General features: G+C 42.0%; 1 protein-coding gene and 1 long non-coding RNA gene across 4 annotated transcripts in view; both read right to left on the bottom strand.

Moving 5' to 3' along the window:
• LOC110986020 (activin receptor type-1-like) overlaps positions 1-6,819 on the bottom strand; it is a 54,142-nt gene extending 47,323 nt beyond the window's left edge. For 2 of the 3 annotated variants that reach the window (XM_022247597.2, XM_022247606.2), the window contains exon 1: positions 6,702-6,819. In XM_022247597.2, coding sequence (XP_022103289.1) covers positions 6,702-6,762 — 61 coding nt within the window. In that variant the 5' untranslated portion in view covers positions 6,763-6,819. Of the gene's footprint in view, positions 1-635; positions 783-6,701 lie in introns of those variants that run through there. The other variant, XM_022247622.2, reaches the window with a different exon arrangement.
• A 3,509-nt stretch (positions 6,820-10,328) lies between these two features.
• LOC147799558 (uncharacterized) lies at positions 10,329-13,591 on the bottom strand. Its single transcript, XR_015424928.1, has 2 exons — positions 13,320-13,591; positions 10,329-12,781 (listed from the first exon to the last, which is right to left on the bottom strand). It is a non-coding gene; the product is annotated as an uncharacterized LOC147799558 (long non-coding RNA).
• Positions 13,592-14,050: the final 459 nt, after the last annotated feature.

Genomic DNA, 14,050 nt, shown 5'->3' with positions numbered 1-14,050 from the left:
TAAACCTATCAAAATACCAGCAAAACACCTTTGGATGTGAAAAAAAAATATGCATGTCACTCATACATGTGTCTAATTCACGGACCTACAGTACATGTACGTGTAAATGAAACACAGAAAACTCCTGAAGGAATCAATCACACCAAGGACTTCAAGTGAACCTATTCTGACATGGTGAACGGTGCGCAACCCTCCACCCAGAAGGGCTCCCTCACTGGGGACAAACAGAAAGGCTGGAGTGATGCTCAAACACTGTTGGACCTGTATTACTAGCATCTGCGTAAAGACATGAGAGATATGTGGAAAGAGTGGAATGTACTCTGTAGCAGGCGCGCACAAAGAGCTTGCTCACACAGCATGTCCCTCTAAGGGTTGCTGTTATCACTTCATTCACAAAGCTCCCTCTCTTGTCCAAGAAGGGGACCCATATACATGTAGAGGCATTCATGTGTCTGAATATAAGTACACATGAACAATCAACGCAGCAAATCTTTAAAAAAAAATGTAAGCTTGCTTCATGCAAATTTATGCGAAGCAAACTCATTATTTCAGAGATAGTCATTTCAACCACAGAATGCATGAACAACCTAAGTCAACGACATACGAGGCCTATATCACAATCCTGATGTACTTACTCAAAAACTTGTCCAAATCAATGTTCAGCCCCAACAGACACAGAAAAGCAACTGTGCAAACAACGATGTCAAATCTGACAGAAAAAGAGTGGTTTCAACATTAAACCCGCTGAGCTACTGAATAACTGACAGCTTCTGCTAGCAGCTGGTGGGCTCCACACAGTACATGTCCCCTTGTACTGCAGCCAGGCTTCTCAAGACGGTCAACAGAGGGCGATATTTGACAGACAGGGACTGCTCTGTTTTGGCAAAGGGGTGTTTACTAAATATCGGCCTACACTGCAGCTGTGGCTTCCTTCATGGTGAGAATTATTAATGGGAAGGATTTGATTAGTGCTACAAGTAGATGCCAAGGTTCAGTTGGGTTCGGTTCAGACACAATTCAGAAATCTTTTGTCGAACTTCGGTTCGGGTTCAGACATGTACGCACATGTTCGTATATGTACAAAGCACATTGAGACATCGAAGAGCTCGCTACAAACGTGCCGAATATACTATAGTACATGTACTTCCGTGTACAAAATATGTTAATACAAGCAATGAATCTCCTCTCTGTCCCCATTCACAAGCAACTTCGATGTGAACATCCATTTTTTTCGAAGCTGTTTCTCCAAACTTTTGTTTAGGAGTAAAATTTCCACAGGAATTTACCATCAGGAGTGCGACAGTTTCCAATTGTGTTTCACGGACCAAAAGCAGTTGTGTTGGGACCATGCTTGAATCAACAAAACGATCGTAGGATGTGTGAAAACAGAGAAAAACAGCATGCTCAAATGGGAGTTTCCTCCTTTACAGGATACAAGATCAAATTAGATTTTGAGCAAATTGTGTTATTTTTCAAAAAACAGATTCAACCAACCTATGGCTTTTCACGTATTCGAAGAACCTTGGTAACAAGTCAGCATTCTTTGCCCAGGATGGCAACCAAGTGGCCAAAGGGGCAATTTTCCATCAGTCTTTTTCAAACGGATAACAGCATTTTGTTATTTGAGATTTGCGAACTTAGAGATCTAGCAAAATTCCATTACAACATATTCACACTAAGACTTCGATCAAACATGATCAAACGAAAGGCAAGTTAGGCCACGCGCCATAGCGCGATCCAAATCTTGTTGCACTGGCCTGCCTGGCAAAATCAGCATTCCCTCCGGTGTTCCCTTCAATCGAGCACAAATCCGACTGTAATCAGCATCCAGCCAAAATTCATTTTGCACTGCCATGTATGACATCATTGACGTAAAATGGAATGTAAGGGCGTGGCTATCAAACATCATGCTAAATCTGAATATACATAAGTACAATTGGACGTAGTGAGAGTTGAGAACTGCTGTGTAGCAGAAATGCCATACTTTGCATGTTCTTGGTTGATTATTAGCCCTAACTGCCCAAAACCTGCCATACTCCAACAGCAGGTTTTGTGAGGTTTTGGCAGGTTTGGTACCGTACCTGAGGAACTTGTTGCTGAATTTTGTGAGACTTGGGATGAAAGGCCCAGGGAGATGGTGTTGGATTCTGTGTGAGTTGGGACACACACAGGTCACTGTGTGCAGTGTCTGGCTTGCTGTACCAATTGTTGGACTGTGCTTGATTTTGTTAGGTTTGGTACTGTTCAGTGCAAGTCATCCTATACTGCATAGACCCATCCATACCATATCACTCAAACTCCAACGGGCTCATTCTGTTGGAGTTTATCAGGCTTGGTACAGTGACCTGCATGTACAAGTACATAGACAACCACATGAACCCGTTGGATTTTGTGAGGTTCAGTATGCTTTCTACTGCAGGAGCCTAGGGGGTTAGGGTTAATGCGACATCTCCATCTTTCTGCATTGTAGCTTCACAAAACGAAATTTGTTGGTCTTACAAAATTCAGCAACAGGTTCCTCAGGTACGGTACCAAGCCTGCCAAAACCTGCTGTTGGAGTATGGCAGGTTTTGGGCAGTTAGGGCCAACATTGGGTGCACAGCAGCTTTTTGGGAGGGATCCAGCAAAATCACACTTCTGAATGAACATCATACCAGCTGATCAAACTCAATCCTCTCTCATTCTAAACCAGCAGAAAACTTGCACAGATACATGTAACTACAGATCCGTTTAGCCAACATAAAAGAGAATGGCATGTAGAATGATAGACTCTCCCTGAGTAAATGGGGTCATAACAGGGAAAGAATTAGAGCAAACAACAGGTCAAGATGTTACCGATCCTCAATCAAGCTTAATGTGGCGGGACCCAAACCGGATGGCAGCTGTTTATGGGAGAGCATGAGTTCGCCAGTACAAGCGACTTGTTAATGACTAGCGGCTTCCTGTCTTCATTGCTCATGCTGTCTCATGCCCCAGATCAACCAATCACTGGTCAAGCTGCCCATCGGGGACAAGAAAAGATAAGAGGGCAGTGGACTTTGGTGGTCAGCTAGGTGACAAGACTTGCTACAATGCTAGGCTTTGAAACCTGGTTAGAACAACCTAAGGCCATTGTGACTGGCAACTTTCCACAGAACTTTGTACCTACGTGTTCACAATCACATGCTATACAATGTAGTTGGGTCATTCCATGGGGTTGGGGCACTATTTGTGACAAAGTCAATTGTGACACGGGATCCGTAAAAATGAACAGCTATTTCCCTGCATGTGGATTCCACATTGACATTGTTATACCGTTCATCTTGCAGAGTAAATGACCTACTCTACAGGTCATGACAGGTGGTAAAAGTTACCGATTTAATACGGACACCGTCACAAATTGTGCCTCAACCTCATGGAATGACCCAGTTCCAATAAGTTCCATTAAATAAAACAAATGCTATCGTTTGACTGTCTCTAGGCACAAAAACTTTATGAGGGGAGGCTCTTTTATACATAATTTACCTGTTTATGACTTGTTACATGTATGTACCACTGTATGGTATCTAACTTCATTCAGATAGTGACCTTGGTAAAGCTGCTTAACTTTGCAAGTCAACAGAGATGGTTATCAACCACAAACATTTTAGCACACATTTAAGCAACTGGTGTAAGTGTATCAGATTCAAGCCAACTGAGTGGCCCCTCTTGATATGGAAAAAACATTTCTTCAGCTATCAAGGAAGGCAAGAAATCAGACATGAACACTCGCACAACTCTGGCAAACTGCAAAAGTGGGGATGATTAATTAAGACTTCAACTCGTCTTCCGGCGCCGAATGTGTAATCCAGTTAATTTACAGGGTACTGGATGAATGACGTTATCAAACATTATTCACTGTGAGTGAGAATTTTGTCACAGCTGGGTCTGCAGGACTACAGGTGCTGTATGTATACCAAAAGTGAAGTTCACTAACAGCTGAGAACATAACAATTATTGCATGTCTGATACCAGATTATAGTGATCTACGTCAGTATGTTCACAATGATAGCAACAAGATGACTTGTGTAAATTACAGTTGGCATGACTAACTGCTCGTTAATCTGCTTTCCATTAATAGAAATCCTTGTTTCCAAGAAACAGCCTGATGTCACTGTTTCAGACGCCACAGAGAAAGGAAAACTACTGGGTCACTGAGCACACGACGACTTCCCTCCTGTTCATTGTTTTTGGCTGCGTGTTTTCTTCCCAATGGCGGTAAAACACAATAACAGACGTCATATCAAATTTTCTTATGCAGCAGGGGGTTTCAACAAATGGTCTGCACAGGAAACTGAGAAAAAAACAGCAAGACTACAAGGTAAAAACTTTACATACGCAACGTCACATATCGTATGTGTGACATACTACAGTCTGTGGCCATTACCACACACTGATTACCAGCTTAAGTTGGATTGAAGCGGTTACACGCATTCACTCATCATGACAGTAATTGGAAATGACACCACGAGGAATATATTCTGTGTTGCTATATTGAAAACAGAAATTGGGAATGAGATCGTAGAACTTGAAGCAACAGGAAAAACATTTTAACGTGTCGCTGGAAAATGCACGGAAACCACTAAGCTCACAAAACTATTGAGCTGAAATATGTTGATTCTAATTAACCGCATGCATCATTTCATTTATACATGTACATGTTTATATCAGTCGTAACCCAAATAGACGTTAACAGATGACTTACAGATAATGTAACAGATAACACACATCTTGTTCCTCTTTATATAGTATACAGAGAATATTTCAACATGTGGCCAATCCTGTAGAGAGTTATGACATCTACAGGTACACGTATATGCTAGGCTTGAATCATACCCAGCGCTTATATGCATGCAAAGCTTGAACTCGTCTGTGGAGGCTGAACATTGGTGGAGCTCTTGAAGGGGCAAGTATCACTCAGTGAGTCTCACGGGTTCCAAGAAGAGAAAGAGATGACACTTGAAGTCTTGAAGAAATGACCCCCGGAGGTCAGCAGTTGAAAAGTCTAACTTTGTATAGAATTGTGGCCGTGGTATTTCGCCAATTTGTAAAGTTGCTATTTTGGGACAAGATTGGCACTGTGCCCGGGACAAGTTCATTGTGAAATATTACCTTCCGTAAGTGGTTGAACGAGCACCTAAAAAAATGACTCGGGAAGGTCTCTGGCAAAAATGCTTGGGAAGTTGGGGTTAACCCATACAGTCCTCAATCTTTCACCTGTTGGAGGACTGAGAACTGTTAGGGTTAATGACTAACTGGGTTACTGTCTCGACTGGATCTCATAGTCTTTCACTTCTCATACTGTTTAGACGTATTCTTCACTTGTAATCTTAGAAGAATCTACATGTAAGAGCTCCCTGTCGCTAAGGGCCATGTCAACAGTAATAGCTACCCAACTGCTCCTTTCTCCCGACAGGATAACATCAACTTTTTCTGACATCCCCATACATGTACATGTATATCAAACAATGAAACTGCAGCGCATGATCTGTTTCCATGTACACGAGCTATTATGTAAACAAAACGCAGAGCACTGTCTACAGAGCTACAGGTTTCTAACAGGCTTAAACTACTATCCATTATTACGATTAGGGATACAGCAACCCGGGCCGATCAAAGAGCAAACAACTTACATTGTACATTACTGAAAGCTAAATGCAATAATGTAAAGCAATGGAGACCAAGCTCTGGATTACCATCTCAAGTGACTGGAGTGACCACTTACAATAAAACACAGAGAATAAGTAATGGTTCAATCCGACTAATTACGTTATTACTTTTTTCTTTGCAAATTCAAACCCTTGAAAGCTCCTACAGTATAGGAATTACAAATTTGTTACTGCTTCAATATTAGAAGAGCAGGTTTACTATTGTGTTTAACTTCTTTCATGAGTTCTTGGGATACTTTGGGGCGGTTTCAGAGATTTTTCTCTATTCTTGGCTTTTTTTTTAAACTAAAAGAAAGAAAACCTACAATAAACTTATCCCTTGCCTACAAAATAAAGCCTACATACAGCCGACTTCAATAACCATTTGATAATTAGTTAAAAAGAAACGAAAACTGGTTAGAAATTGTATGAAATCCACCACTGAAATTTAATTGGTCCTTGCAATGTACTAGAAATTCCATTTTTTCAGTAACCACACACCTGACAGAGGCCTAACATGTGTGACAGTGTAGTCGCCAGGTCCCTTATTTCGCCACTTACTGTGAAAACCAATCAGACTCGACAATAGATGGCGACATTAGAGATGTGGCGACTATACCATCAAGACTTATGCATGTTATTCATGTTTTTGTAGAAAAATAAACAACAACTGGGCAAAACACCAAAGTAAAACTATGTTTGTATATCTGAGTAGAGCTGGGGGAAACTTTTTCATAGTTTGCAGGTTTACTTTAGTACAAACAGACAGAGATCCACGAACGACGTCTCAGAATGTACAATTCGCCAGTGAGCAGCAAGCATTGTGCGCAAATGCAATGGCGTCTACGTGTACAATTCATACATCCCTAGCCCTCAGTGGCACATCGATGTACACACTAAACCCTTGAAAACGTCATCTGGTACAAACTACACAAAAACACACGGAGAAAAGCCATGAAAACCCACCATAATCGGTTCACCTGTACATTGTGAGATTTGAAAGCAGCTACCGTGAGAGAAATGCATGAAACTTACCGTAAATGGTGATTTCTAGAGCTAAAATAACGAGCAGACAGCGCAGTCTGAGTGTCGCCATTGCTGCATTTCTGGCCTCGTTATGAATGAATGAGTGGCTGTTCCGGTCAAAGTGAACTTACTCCCTCTGTGCTAGCTTGACTGTACGAACACATGTAATAATCATCGCTGGTGGTGTTTCTCGTTACAATTCATCAGAAGCACTGGGATCTAAGAACAGATGACACATTCCATCACCTGAACGGAAATCAAGCTTTCAAACAGTCAACCACAGAAGGGAAATACAGGACTAGGATTCCCAAAATTTGATGTTATGAACAAAAAAATTATCTGTCCGGCGGAATGTTAATGAGTAACAGCGCCCTCTGTTGCCTGCTTTTGAATAAAAAAGAAGTAAAAATTACGACAGAGCTAAGTGTGTGGACGTGAAGATGACGGGACAACAGAAAGTGGTATCGATGTGGACTTTTTGTTAAACCCTTTTAAAAAGTGTGGACCCCCTCCCCTTTTCCTTATTTCTGAAGTACCATCTCCCAGCAGTGAAAAACCATCATTTACAAAAAGAGGAAAAGTCTCACTTAACAGTGTCAATACTGGGGGCGAAATTTATGGTGTAAATGTACTTGTACAATGTACTTGTAGGTCTCGGCCACTACCGGTCAGCCGCCCGACCAAAGGACAGAAATATCAGCTCGCCTACGGTTGGGGCCGTAGAGTCTGTCCCTGGCCCTACGCAACCGTCCCTAGCGGGAAAAAAAACAAGTTGTGGCGACGAAATAATTCGACGATCTGCTTGCGGGTTTGACAAGGCATGCAGATGGCTGGACTTTGAACGACAGAAATTTTAGTACGTTATCAACTTAAAGTGAAGCGTAGGAACAGATGGTAGCACAGAAAGTGGGTCGTAGCACATGAAGTGGACACGGGACAAGTTCGCTTCATGAAAGCTCTCAAAAAAAGGAAATCTCGATAAACTTTTTGCGGAAAGGGCGGGGCGGTCATCACTGGACTGAGATTTAAACCAAACTATCCTGCGGCTGGATTTTCCTCTTTGTCGGAGGGACAAGAGTGACCCTTCTCAAAGCACACGTTACACCGATATTTTGTGGTTTCTTTCGGTTTTCTTGTTCGGATCAGTTCTGATGAAAACTTTCAAATTGGCCTAATTTTCTCCTTTTCAGAAAATGGGAACATTTTGTTAAGACGTATTCTAAGTTACTCTCCGGAAGACCCAGTTTCTGAAGTGGCGTTTCGTCTTGAATAATCTGCAGGGTTGGACAAAACAATAAAGAAATTGGGGGACAGACAGGACTGTGGGTGTTTAAGCCACAACAAACAACTCTTTGCCCAGTCAAAGCATTACTTTACCTGTAGCATTGCTAGCACCACAAACAAGGGTTCAGAATGAGGCATGTCCCCGAAATTTGTTTAAATCATTATTAAACTATGCGCGATGATAGACGTACACCCGCCATGTCTTTAAATAAGACCCATTTGTGCCAACACAGAAAGTGGGTTGCCGTTTTCTCTTTCGCTCTCTCTGCAACAAAGACACTATAAGCTTGTTCCCTCCCAATGTTCGCCAATTTCTCTGCAGTACAGATCATTGCGGAATGAAACTGCAATATACCAACGATATGGGAAACCCGAGTAACCTTCTTGAGTCCTGATGCCCCGGGGTTGTTTATGCTGCATATGTTCACGTGATACCCAATAACCCCGATCGATTAATGTCTCGACAAATACACAAATGTATGACCAACTGGCGGGAACTTAGCGGTCCCGTTGAATACGAAATCAGCCGGCGAAATGACATTCTGGTCAGCTGAATTGCAGAAATAATATAGTCAAAGTAGAAAATGCAGGACAGTGGAGAATCAATACGGAGGCCAACAGACCCCTGTCTGCGGGGCAGGAAATATTCTGATTGATTTGTCGATTCATTATATTCTTTTCCCCTCCCATCTATAGCGGTTATTTTGTTTCTCCGATGGAGGTCAGCGAGGAAGTTGTTTCTTTAATTACTTTCAGTAACGATTAGCCCGCGCTGATTGAAAGAGAGAGTCGACTTGTCTAGGAACTTCGAGAGAAAGACTTGAGGTGAAATCGAGTCAAGACAAGAGGGCTGTAACATGATAAACTTTGAGAGTAGTTCATAAGTACTAAAAAGCAAAATAGAACAAATGAAAACTGGAGGCATTAAATTAAACAGCAAATAAACAGACAGGTCCCACTACCGTATCGCAAAATTCAGACAACTCAAGCATTCCTATCTCTACCCATTTCCTAAACTTCGGCCATACTCCGTACCAATGACCTGATTTGTTTCAGTTCGTAAAGACAGTTGATTCTGTCGTCCTTGTGTTACCAAGTTAGCCAAAAATCAAAGAGAAAATAAGCCGGAAAAAAGCCAAATCCAGAAATTTATTCATACTGAAAGCCTGAAGATGGAGCTACAGGACCAGAGTGTAGAGGGGATAAACTTTAAGGAGCGTGTCAGCTGAGCACAGCCAGCAAGGTAGGTCCTTGGGGAAAGGGGAAAAAAAAGAGCTGAAAAAAGTGGAGACCTAGATTTACAAGGAGCTCTCGAACTTCACGTCACGTTTCGTAAGCCTTCTGGGAAGAAGTCTTCATGAATTACCCCGGCACCGTTTTTCTGACGCACGCCGGGATTTCCTCCGTGGGATGGGTGGGGCCCTGTATTGCAAACCGATTTTTTTGGCCAGTGTGTCAGGTACATGAAACTCGTCACGATGTGCGCTGCTAGCTCCTTATCACCCACGGAGCTTGGGTGGTAGGTAGATCCTGAACGATGCAGATAAGGTGTAGGATGAGTAATCAGCGGTACAGCAGGGGAACATCATGGGTCGTTTGTTTCAAACGCTTACGTTTTAGTGCGCAATACGCATTTCGTAACAGTGAGTTGGGGAAACGCAAATGTTGGGCCAGTTTCGGAATTAATTCTGCAGTCGAACTTACATTTCAGAGAAACGCGTGCCATTCTGTCTTTCTTTGGGTGCTCCAATCCAACTCTGCCCACAGGTCATGCGCTACAGTTCTTCCTTAGCTATGGGGATGGTTTCTGACATGACAATGGGACGCCACACGCACGCACAGACATCATGCCGTATCTAACTTTGTCCCACCTTCTCTCCGACGTGCGGTTCTATACCCCCATCCCTGGGGATACGACGAATGTTCCCGGGACAGCGATAACCAGATATCCCCATCTCCCTGAGCTGTAAGGAAATGCAACACCGCAAGAAGTAATATAAATTATATACCAACTGCAATAATCATCAAGCAAACGATATGCTCTGTCGCCTCTGGTAATGACCCTACTCTGTCACAACTAATTAATTTTGTTGGTCGGGAATAGAATCCGTTTTATGGCAGAATGCTTCGCTATTATTTCGTTCGGCCTCGGCTTCAATTTCAGTTTGCATGCGAGTTTCACGGTTAACTGTTTTATGCAACTGCTCAATTCGCACCGAATTTTAGTGATCTTGGCTCACTCGGGATGCAAGGCAAAGTTTTGGACTGAAAAAAATTGGGAGGGGGGGAGAAAATGAATATTTGAAGAGGAAAAGTTGATAGGAAACGACAATAATGGGGAAAGACGAGTGGTTGAGAAATAATTCTTTATTGGAAGCAAACATCTTGCATTTTTGTATTGAAAAAGTAAACACATTATCGATGGAATAGTATATTTAGGGATGCCTATCGAGGGTGCATGAAAACAGAAAACAGCACTGTTGAATTTAAAATATAGCAGGAAAACTGAAGTGATTCCCATCCAGTTTCAAAGGGACAAATACGATCGGTGGGAACAGAACCTTCCCTTTACAACACGCTGTGTTGGAAGTTATACAAAACAACAAAAAAGCATGGGACCATCGAATATTTGATATGTCCTGTGCAACCAGCAACTGTTTTCCTTAGCTGGGCTAAAGGAAAAACACCCCCCCTAAAAAAACAGACCCTTTCTGTCAAATAAGTACGACACGTGATCACAGTCACAAACAAGATCCCTCCATCTTCAGCCTCACTTTTTGTAAATTTATGTGCAGTGGATATCATTAAAGCTTCTGACCACATTAATCACACAACTGCAATAGAAAAACCTATTCACCTAGGGGTTGATAGACACCTCCTTCCAACGAATTGCATCTTTGTCACATCTTTCCCAAACTGTTCGTTTTCGGGGCATCACTTCCACCCCTCATGATCTCATTTGGGGTGTTCCGCGGGGCACGAAATTAGATCCCATAATTTTTCTCGTCATGGTAAACGATGCTGCTCAGACACCAGCAAATCGTTGGAAATATGTTGGTGATCTGAGTTTTTCTGAAATTAGAAATAAGCAACGACCATCAAGTATTCAATCACATATCAATTTACGTGCCGTTTGGTGTTCCAAAAACGATATGAAACTTAATCCTGCTAAATGCACAACCTTGCTTTTCTCATTCTTGCGTAATCCACCTCCTCCTCTGCATCTTAAAGTTAATGATGAACATCTATGAAGTTACTTAGAATAATCATCCAAGATGACTTAAGGTGGAACCAGCAGGTTCAGCAACTCTTTGTCAATGCTTCACGTACACTTTTACGATCTAAGTAAACTTAAGAAAAATGGTATATCAACGCTACTGATCTTATTTGTATAAGACATACAGTCGTCCTGTGCTTGAATATGGTGCAGTGTGTGGTCCCCAGGTCTGACTTGCAATCAAGTTGGAAGTATTGAGAGTGTCCAGAAACGTGCAATTCGCTTAATTTCTTACCCAAATGTTTTACCATATACAGATGCGCTCAATTTTTTAAATATCAAATCGCTGTCAGACAGACGTGTTGACCTTACTTTTCAACTTGCTCAACTTACTTTTCAACAGTTCTTAGTAACTGATGTGTTTTAATGATTTTAATGTTTTTGTTTACTTCCAAACAAGTCTTATGTTATATTTTAATCACTATTTATCCTATTTTATGCGTATATGTTTTGATAATCATTGCCAAGGTTGAACCTATCGTAAACCAACATTTTTAGTCTTTGTGACTTTTTTTGGGGGGGCCTTTTAACAATAAACCAACCATTAAACTCCGTCCACCCTTTGTGTTATGCTTTAGCCAGAAATATCAGCAAACTGGCAAAAAATTACAGTGGTGCTAATCATGGCATAGCTGTGGAGGGGGCGCGGCTCTTTTTCATTGTAGGAGCACTCAGTAGCAGCGGAGTAGTAGTGGGGAGGATTAAGTCAGAGGTCACTTCCTTGGAAACTTATTTGCTTTCCCCTTATTTCATCTTCCTGTTTCTGTCCTTTTTCCTTTGTATTTTTTACCATTTTTTTTCCACGACGGCAGGACCAATGCTCCCACCCCAACAACAACGATGCTGCTGCATATTTTGGCAAAATACACATTTTGTGTAAATTTCAATACGGGCGATTCACAATTGTGCACCACCAAGAGTTTGCCAACGCGTTGGCCAATCATTCTGCGTGAAATTTGTCGACCCTTTCCAAACGCTCATTGGGTCGACAAATTTTGCGCATTGTGATTGGCCATCACATTTCAAACTCTTGGTGGCGGACTATTGTGAAATGGCTGTATTGTTCCTTGCACATTGACAATGAAATTTACTTACACAGCAAATGGCTTCTTCTAGTCCGAAATGATTATACCATGTCAAATTTTCTTTTTCTTATTTTAATGAATGATACATGTACATTTATTACATGGTGTATTAAAAATATTAGAAATGTCATAAACAATTTAATTTCAATTCATTCTTTGACCGATGAGTTGAGTTTTTCAGGAAGTGCTTTTTTTTCTCACTTTTTTTCTTCCAAAGTAACAAAACAAGTTATTTATGAAATTACACAAGTTTTTGACTGTCTTCTCCCACTAATTTCACTTGGCCTCAGGGTGCAGGGAGCTCCCCCCCACCCCGCTCTTTCCGACCCTGTTCATCACTGGTAACTTGTTTCTTTCCTGCAAGCAGGAGATCCAAAATGTGGACGGTATCCGGCAGTGAAGCAGTAGCCCTCAGCAAACTTGCAGAAGTTGATCTGAACAAGCTAGAACAAGACGAAAATGTTTCAGTGCAAAACTGTGGACAAATCAAATACATAGGGTAGCTTACTCAAAGAAACCTCCGCAAAAAAACAACGAGGTTTTCAAGGAACAGTTTTCAGTTTGTCTTGGCAACCAAAAGTGATTGTCAACATTTGAAATGTCCCCTCTAGCTCAACTTCAACCCAATTTCAATGACATGTTTTGCATGCCAAGTCGAAACCTGACCTAAAATGAAGCCAGCAAGTTGGCGTGTTCCAAACTTCAAGCCTTTATGGAGCAATTGCACGAGTCAAGCCTAACGTACATGAACCTGTTTGTATTGGCTGACGTGCTGACTGATACTGTCGTGTGGGTGTGTTCAAAACATATCGGTTGCATGAAACAATTCCTTATCTTGCAAACTTATCACTAACTTTGTAAACTCCTCTCCATCGACTCGCCCTACTGCCACGCGGCTCATTGCACACGGAGTAAGGAAATATTTATCCTTGCTCTTTGCACAAAATCCAGCAAAAGGCACACCTGATTTAAGCATCATACCTGAGTCACATCTGTTCGAAGCAACGTTTAGTTTCCCCAAACAGGAATTCTTATGTAGAGTGCTCAAAGAGCAGAGGACGCGTCGAACAGCTGGTTGTCTTTTCACAGCGCCCTCTATCGCCGCAGAGAATTAATGAGCAAACTCTTGTTAGGCCCAACTATTGCAATGTTTCCAACTTTAATTGGGACGGTTCCAATTAAGACGGAGTAGTTGGGCAACTTCATAGTTGGGACGAATCAGCACAGTTGAGGCCCAACTAGAATTGTGCCGATTCGTCCCACTGAGCCGTGTCCGAAACGGGATTCCAGAGCTACGACTAGGTCTATTGTCTGCGCGTCCCCACGCATTTCCAATGGAGTAAAAACCTAGACCTAGCTCTAGACAACAGATTCGGATGAAGCCCCAGTTTCAGAGTGTGCTGTGTGCTCTCTGAATGTTGACCCATTTGCAGATGCGATTTTTATCATTTCCTAACCACTCCGTTGCGATTGGGACAGCTCCACCTAGTATTGTATCTCCCAAATAGTAATTGGGACCGATGCGCACAACTACAGTTGGACTATTGCCATAGTTGGGTAGATACGACACTTAGTACCAAAACTTCAGATTGACGGCGATGTTGAAGCTTGCCTGTGGCGCGACTGTCAGAGTGTGCTGGTGCGACATAGTAGAAGAAAAGTTCTGCGGAGTGTTGGACCTTTCTGTACAAATCGGTAACTCCTCCAGTGAA

The sequence above is a fragment of the Acanthaster planci genome, linkage group LG03, assembly GCF_054643075.1.
Source record: "Acanthaster planci isolate LZ-2023a linkage group LG03, COTS_SCS, whole genome shotgun sequence".
NCBI classification, from domain to species: Eukaryota; Metazoa; Echinodermata; class Asteroidea; order Valvatida; family Acanthasteridae; genus Acanthaster; species Acanthaster planci.
Note: the sequence above shows the minus strand (reverse complement) of the source record. Positions and strands in the feature narration are given on the sequence as shown.